Source organism: Haplochromis burtoni, unplaced genomic scaffold, assembly GCF_018398535.1.
Source record: "Haplochromis burtoni strain Fernald_Lab_line unplaced genomic scaffold, NCSU_Asbu1 Contig_207, whole genome shotgun sequence".
NCBI classification, from domain to species: domain Eukaryota; kingdom Metazoa; phylum Chordata; class Actinopteri; order Cichliformes; family Cichlidae; genus Haplochromis; species Haplochromis burtoni.
Genome location: NW_024582568.1, coordinates 138,095 through 146,649, shown reverse-complemented (window position 1 = coordinate 146,649; position 8,555 = coordinate 138,095). Strand labels below are relative to the sequence as shown.

At 39.6% G+C, this 8,555-nt stretch overlaps 1 protein-coding gene across 2 annotated transcripts in view; it reads right to left on the bottom strand.

Annotated features, from left to right (window-relative positions):
• The window catches only part of kif16bb (kinesin family member 16Bb), a 26,584-nt gene that overhangs the window by 5,238 nt on the left and 12,791 nt on the right, over window positions 1–8,555 (bottom strand). For both annotated transcript variants that reach the window (XM_042226328.1, XM_042226329.1), the window contains 5 exons: window positions 8,129–8,248; window positions 7,965–8,010; window positions 7,745–7,882; window positions 6,354–6,433; window positions 3,460–3,548 (listed from right to left, as the gene is read on the bottom strand). In XM_042226328.1, coding sequence (XP_042082262.1) covers window positions 3,460–3,548; window positions 6,354–6,433; window positions 7,745–7,882; window positions 7,965–8,010; window positions 8,129–8,248 — 473 coding nt within the window. The remainder of the gene's footprint in view (window positions 1–3,459; window positions 3,549–6,353; window positions 6,434–7,744; window positions 7,883–7,964; window positions 8,011–8,128; window positions 8,249–8,555) is intronic.

The following is an 8,555-nucleotide window of genomic DNA, read 5'->3' as shown; positions in this document are numbered from 1 at the left end:
GGGGAGAATAAAAAAATAAATAAAAAAAATAAATCACAACCATAGGTTTTCAGTACACTAAGTTACCATTGTGCTAACAGGGGTACAGCGGGGTAACTTATGCTGCAGGCCTTATCTGCTTCAGAACAAATTGCTTTTGAGAAGAGACAAACAAGAACGATATCACATACGGACCAAACTCATAACATCACCATTCCTAGTGAAACAGCTTAGCCTGCTTACAGTTATAAATTTTTGTTTTTCCTCTTCTTTAATTGCTCTTGATACTTAATACTGCCACAACTGCAGATGAAAGAATAAGGCTAAAATGGTTTTACACCCAGTCATTTAACAGAATAAGCAACCATAATTACTCCCTTCACCTCAGGTCTTAATGACGTCCTAATAAGTCTATTATAGTCAGCATTTATATAGCACTTTCCCAGTCTTAGCTGACCACAATGTTAAAGTGCACACATAATCATAAAGTGCCTTAATATTCTACAGCTGTACAGACCTACCACTGATAACCATCTTTGTGTGACTACCGTATTACATCCTTCCTTTGTTGTGTGGGATACTAGACTCCACTGACACTTGGTTTTTCTCGGCTGTATTTTGCCATTTTGTTAGATTATAAACAGTTGGCCCCATAATAGATGGTGAGTAAGGACTTTGGTTCTTGTGGCATTCGGCTGTATTTTACCTCACATTGGGCTGTTACGTTCCTTTCAGTTAGGACCAAGTTCTCCATCTCTACCATAAAGGACTGATTGGTGAAGTAATGCAATGACAGTTGTCTCCATACAAACTCTGAAACATTCACTGTGACCACCGTCTTCCTGGCTGCTTGTCTAACCAAGCACATTTGTCCCACATTACCCCACTTGCCTGGTTGGCCAAGACAAACTAGTGGTTTTAAACTTCTTCCACTGGAGAATAATAAATACTACAGCTTGTTATAGCCTGTTCTGTGCCTTTACACAAGGTTTAGGTGTATACTTTGACCTTGTATCCCAGTTTGCCCTAAAACTTAAGACCTAAACCATCAAATGTGAGATCTTTCATAAAAACCTTTCATGTCCGATGAATACAATCAGGCACAAATGGACTCCAAATTGTAAAAGCATCTCAAGGACTGCTGGTAGGAGGATGAATCAAAGCCCAAAGGATCTGAATAACCCTGTAAATTAAATATTTTCAGTATTTCTTAAATTATAAAAACACATGAACAGTTCTTGCTTTGACATTGTGCAGAATCATGTGTAGATTGATTAACAGGGAAAATTAAATTAGACCGTTTTTAAAGACAAATCTGAAATCGGAAAGAGTGTACATGCCTTCCAAATGCACATTTCATATTGTCCTCTAATATTTATTCCAAATCCCTGAAAAGGCTAGTGAAGAGAGATTTTGCATTTTTGCTGTTTTTTTAAAAACCCGGGAGTAATTTTAGTCTTCAAACATCTGAACTGGCTACAAAGTCATCTAATTTTGTATCATATTCAATTAGGAATTCGATATCAATGAAAGGACTGAGTTTGAAATGTTATTATGCAGATTTGTCACAACATCTGGAGAGGTGATTTTTACCTTATTCTTGGAGGCAAAGCCAGGTGAGGAAAACAAAACGATTTGTGGTGATGCATTAAGCCTCTTCCTGCCCAAATTATTAGCGCTCTCAAAAGTGTGCAACCCCACTGAACAGGCAGGTTGCTTTTGGTGCAACAGAGCACCTCCCCTAGTAGCTGAGAGTCCTTTCACTGATGGCTTTTGCCATTCCCAGACCCCAACAGATCTCCAAAGCCAGCATTTGAATTTAAATGATTTGCTCTTATTTATTGTTCAGGATCATTTCCAAAATGACTCAGTAAAGTGAGATCCATTCTGTCCTTGCTGCGAGGGAGATTCTGCTATGCAAATAAGTAGAAAAAAAGATTGAACACATATCTGAATACAAAGCGAAAAAGTCCTTCACTGAACCATTATGCTCAAACAGTGCATATGGGCACTTTGCCAGGTGAGAGGAGGAGATGTTAAATACAATGAATACATCATTTAATATTTTATGATGTGTGTTAATTGACACCCAGAGCAGAACCCAATAACCAAAGTGTATTTTGCAATGTGCCTCATATGCATTGCATGAGTTTTTCCTTCTGTCGACAGTCTCTCTCTGATCTGCTGTGAACACTGACAATCTCCACCACTCACCACGACCGACTTCCTTTCTCCCTTTAGCAACAGACCAAGTTTCTGATGTAGGATAATGAAGACACTATTCCGCCAACATAAGCCGTGTAGTAACCCATATACATGTGTATTCACCCTTTCATATCTAAATCAAACATCACCAGACCAGTGGATCGGGAAGCAGGTGTCAGACTGAAAGCAGTATTAATCACATGAGTAGGATGGGGATACTGCGGTGTGAAGGAAATTATGTGTCAGACAGCTCCACATGCTGTAAAACATCAGGGTTAGCAGATCATGAGACCAGGGATGTCTCCCAAAACGCTCAGAGTGTTAGTAGGTGGTGAATACGATTTTGGACATTAATTCACTGAACACTGAGACACTGGCATCAATGAACACTCACAATTTCAAAGCAGTGGCAGGGCATGAAGATTTCACCTTACCAAACGCTGATAAACATCATGGTACGCTATTGTTTATAAAAAAAAAAAAAGATTAAAAAAAAAATTTAAAAAAAAGGGGGGGGCTGCAGTGCAAGTACCTTATTTTTTTTGTTGGCATATAGTCAAACCTCAAACCTGGTTAGCTATTCAAAATTAGAAAAGAGGCTGCTATTTTGCATCACTGCTGCTCATTAAAACAGTCTTTACTCTACCAAATTCACAAATCAAATACCAATAAATGCCAAAAATGTGATAGAAGACAGAACAGTTTGAAGCAAGTGAACTGTACTTTAAAAATAGATAAATCAAACACCACTTGGATCATTCATTACTGATGATACAGAGAGGAAAGTGGGGGGGAAAGGCCTAAAAAGAGAAGAATCTGCTGCAGATGGAGTAAAACAAGGGAAACTGCATAACTACTAATGAACATTAGTAACCCCCCCACACACTTTTTTTTTTTTTTTTTTTTTAAACTGTATTGTGGGAATTTTCAGGGGAGCTGAACTTTAAGTGTGTTGCAGTAATTTTGAAAATGGGACACTGGGCAGGTCACTACCCAGTGAACAAGGTGCCATTCTCGGACATGCCCTTGGTTGTAGGAGAGCTGCCTGCTCCGATTTCCATGGGCTCAGCAATAAGCACTACAGAATGGCTTTTTGTATGTTCCCACCTCTCCTCACAGAAATGGTGCCATGATTTATGTCTTTGATTTGGTCTGTGTGCCCAACGAATGCTGCTCAATAAGCAGGCACGTTGCGGAGATTGAGGTGGAATGAATGCAGTTATGCTGGGCTCACAAAGTGCAGAGAGCCATTACACATGTCTGCATATGTCTTACCATCGATTTTGCACCATCGCCTTGGACAAATTCTCAGTAGAGTTGGACGAGTCGGTCACAGATGGGCTGAACACAGATGGCAATCCACTCTGCAGACAACAGAATGACACAGCACTGAAATCTGCCTCGGTATAAGAAACAAGTGACAGCTGCCTATGTTACATTTGCATTTGACCAGAGGTTTAGTTGATGAGTCTTCATTTTTAGTGTTTGCAGAAATGTCTAAACAGGTAATAGAAAAGTACCGTATGAATCCATCGCACATGGCTAAAATAAAGTGGTAGTACGCAAAGCATTTCATTCTTCAATACAATTTCCATATTTAGTAAAACTGTATTAATATTCAGACAGAACACTTTAAAATATATATATATATTTTTACACAACAGATACAGGCTACAGTCTAGATGTGCTAGCACATATTCAGACTAAGCGAAAGTGAAACTCTTGAGACCATCTCATTTAGAAGCGATGTTAAAAATGAATGTTAAAGAGTCTCCTTGGAACCACAGTGGGGCCTGGATGCCGGTGCTTTACTTGGCTGTAATAGCGTGCCGCTTTCAATAATGCAAAGAGCAGAGAGCTGTCAAAAGCCAGAAGTACAACTGTGTCTAAAATGGTGTGTGAATCAATTTTACAACATGAAATGCTATAAAGCACAGGGTGCTCAAAGTTGCAGGCTTGACAGTCCATTCACTGACAAAGTTCTTTTTTTTCATCTCGTAACTTTACTGAGCACTGATACTTTAATAAAAGTTCCAATTTCTTAGTGTGATCATTTTAGCAACATTAACATTGTACTACTCATTTCATTCGAAGTGCAAAGCACCAGGGTTGATAATCAATCACGCTTATAAAATTATTCATCCCCCAGTTTATTTGGCTGAAAACACCAAGCTACAAATATAGTTTTCAATATTAAAGAGGCTCAGTGTATGGTGCCTTAAGTGCTCCATGGACAGCCTGAGAAACTCAGCCCTCTTCCACCTTTCCACTACATTAAGGGCAGCTGCATCTGACATTTCTTTAACTGTCCAAAACCAAAAATGTGACATTTAAACACAAACGTTGAGAGAGAAGTTGTGGAATACGTGTATGCTTTAGTTACATTTTCAACACTTGTGTGTAGCCAAGTGCAACATTATGATCTTGGAGACTAGGTCTGAAAATGTCCGCTCAGTGTCATGACATGATTTCACTGTGCTATAAAGCTTTGAGTAGTGAGCAGCCAAGCAACATTACAGTCTCTCAGCGTCATCTAATGGTTTCAGAGCTCCTTTTGTTAACATGCTCCCCTAGTGTTTCTCATATAGAGGCTCACAGAGAATAGTCTTTATTTTACATAGAGAAGGTAAAACACTGTATTCGCATTTTTAAATAACTAACCTTACTTTTCCTTTTTGAGGTGGTTTGAATAAATCTGCGACAAAGACGTTTTGTCATATCTTGAATAGATGAACCTTGGAAACCTACTCAGCAGCAGCTGCACCATACAGGATTTTAACAAGAATCTGTAACACACCAGGACTCACTCCACATTCAACTTCTAGCTACAAATGGCCACATGAGTGAAATAACTCAAGCATAATGATTCAGATTTTCAGATGTTTTTTCTGTTGATCAGCGTAAAATAAATCCCAATGCCTGCTACCATGTAAAAGACAAAAAAAATGTCAAAAGGACTCAATGCTAATTGTACACTGTTCATTTCACAGCATAGCTCTAAATAGATATGGAAAATAAAAAGTAAATGAGAGATTGCTCTGTCATTTTAAAAGACAATTTATTTGTTGCCACAGTGTTGATGTTAGAGTTGTTTTTAATTTACTGGTATTTATTTTTCATTCAGTTTAAACTAATTTAGCATCAGTATTTGCTGACTGTAGCTATATGCAGTTTAAAAATGTTCAGAACAGTGAGGATAAGAACTGAGCACTTGTAAATGCAACATGCAGAATATGCATGGACTCTGTTGCAACATTTGGATAAATGAGACTTAAAGCCATATTGTTAAAATGTTTAGGTTTTATTTCATTAACTGAGATGTTTTTCACACCCAGTTTCAGTTTTTAGTTACAGTTGAATTAACCGTAATAAATTTGAACAGTAACAAATGCTGTGGCAGACTTGCAGTTGTCGAGTACATCCTTCTCGTTAACTTTAATTGATTAATAGCGTCAACTTTTTCTACTTTAATACTGGATGAAATGTATCCAAGTCTTCTTACATTTATTTTATCACCAACTAAAAATATGCCTTCAATAGATTTTATCAGGAATGCTTTACATTGATATATTACTGCAGAGAAAACAGTGCCTGCAGTATCCAAGAGTGTGAGGGAGTTTGTGCTTTCACACAATGCTTCTTTAAAAATACTAAAGCCAAGAGGAAGCTGTTGCAAAAAGGACGAATAGCAGCCAGCTTTGAAAGGCACTGCACCTGGCCTCCTTTCAGGAACAGCAGGAGGCTTTTCTAGCGTGAGAAAGTTCTAAAGTTGGGAACATATTGTCCATGATATGAGCCAATTATTCAAAACCAACAAAAAAAAGAGTTTTATATAAACAAGCAAAAACTTGCACCAACTGAAAAGCTCATAGTTAATATTCTGATCAAAACAAAGCCATATGGATCCCACTGGTGGTGTGGTGGAACTTTCTCATGTAGATTTTGAACATGATATCAATATGAGTAATATTTGTCAAAGGTAGCAGGCATTACAGCAGGTAGTTATGGCAACAAAGAGCATGATGTTCACTTGCTTTTACAACATTACCAGCAGAAAATGCAGCTGAGGCACTTTTCCCCCCCCAGAGACACTACACTTTAGAAAAAGTCTAGTAGTAGAAGACTCGGGATCTTTGCTGCATGTGGTGGTTTTTAGTATTTTACCATACCTGGTATTTCAGTCCAAGTTGGGAAGCAGTCGGTTGGTTAAACCAGAGTGTGGCTCCTTTTCCCAACTGTATGATGGCACCTAAAAGGAGCCCAAAGAGATAATACATGAACAGAAAATGGGAAAATACCAATTAACTAGTCATTATGAACTTCATTACTATTTGGTGCACAAAATAAAGAAAGAAAGAAAAATAATATGTGATTCATATGTGTGGTACAGTCAATGACAGATGCCGGTGACAAATCTGCCAGGAAACCTTTGGAGGTGTGGCACAGTGCATAATTTTTCTGTTGCCATGAGAATCTTCCCTTCGTTGTGGGATAGCAGTGACCCATATCTACACTGAACACTGGAGAAACTCGACAGAAAGCACAAAAATCCCCCACACAGTTTCGTCTGGTGAGTTAATGAATTGCCATCAGGAACACAATCCCCAACATGATTGGCAGTGGACAAGACCAGGGCGATAATTTACCAGAGAAAATGGTCCAAGGAAACTTGAGAAGTCTTGTAAAGCTATAGAATTGAAGTGATATTGGGGTTTATATATATCAGACTCACGTTCATGTGGCCATATCCACAGATTTTCACGAGGTCTCTCCCGCTTTTCCTTCTCCTCTCTCAGCAGACCGAATACTAATCTTGCTTCTACTAATGACTTCTGACGAGTGACAAAGTACCTGAGAGAGCGGCCTGTGATGGAATCCAGCTGCTGTTGGGCTGAAAATTACTATCATTTGTTCAAGAAAATAGGTTCAGATGCAGCCATTTCTGAAGGGGATATTGGATAAATTGAAATGCTTATGAAAGAGACTAGCATAGCCAGGCCCTGTGCTGCCTGGCTCTGTTTAAAGTTTTTATCTCTCAAAAGCCAAGCAACGGGGATGTGGAAGCAGGAAACAGTGAAAGCTCCCAGCCCTGGCAAGAAGTGCCGGCTCAGGGGGGCCAGAGTTCCAGCCCGGCTTGCCTCTGTCCTTTGAAAGGTTAATGTTCTGGCCCACTTCAAACCTGTCGGCCCTATCAACTCCATCTGCCAATTAAATGGAGGGCCTGGGGCTTTGTCTGGAGCTTTGTCCGGGGCCTCTCGCCCTTCAAAATGTTTAGTAAAAGAAATGGCATCTGCCCTATGGAGAGCTGTGTTCAGAATCCGCTCATGCCCCGAGTGCACGGCAGTAGGAGAACCGGGGAGATAAAGTGGATTTCATTTGAAGATGTGATGCAGCGATCATATATAACTGCATTCAAAATGGATGAAAGTCGTATTGGCTCCCACAAGCCAAAGGATTATGTATGAATGAGAGAGAGAGAAATCTTTTTTCTTATAGATTTCCAGCACCAGTGTTCATTAAAGAATGTCAAGAGTAAATTAAATATTACAGAACTGCTTACCCTGAGTCAGCTGGCAAGGATCGGTGACCACAGAGCCATTGACTAAGCACAGTGCACCATCCTGAGGGAACAGGGTTACAGTCCCAGCAATGTTCTCAAGCACACAATGCACACCGAGGAGCCCAGGCCCATAGAGCACTACAGTACAATTGTGAAAGTCAGTATAAGAAAGCAGCTGCCAATCTGAAGTAAGAAGCATGTCGTTAAAACCCCAACTCACCAATATCTTGGGTGCATGATGCTTTGCCAATTATGGTTCTGCCTTCCTATAGATTAGAAGATCATAAAAATACACAAAAAGTTATTGTGTGACAAAATAATTGAGACACTTTCCGATTAAATCAAGAGTAGTGCATAAATATGAAGCTCAAATAAACTATTCACTTTCAAGTAATAGAGGGCGATTCCAGTGCTTTGCAGATCTTCACCAACACCGATAAGGTGAGGCAAACAGCAATCCAACACCACTCCACTCCCCTCCTTCCTCAGAGTCACCGTCTCCTCCTACAGGGAACAAGAGAACATACCACAAGACAAAAAGCTTATTTAATAGCCTGTAGCTGGAGTGGCATACAATATAAAATAAAAATGCTGACAGACATTTAATGGCAACCAGCAGAAAGCTGAATTCTTTATGACTGCTCTTCCTTGCCTGAAGGCCAAGCAGAATTGCAGCATTCCAACCATGTGTCACCATGAAACAGCAGATTGGCTACCGGCAAGAGAGACACTATAAATCATTTAGATTATCATGGCGAGAGTCAAACTGTACATCGTGATCAGCGAGTGCGACAGACGCAATACGGCTCAC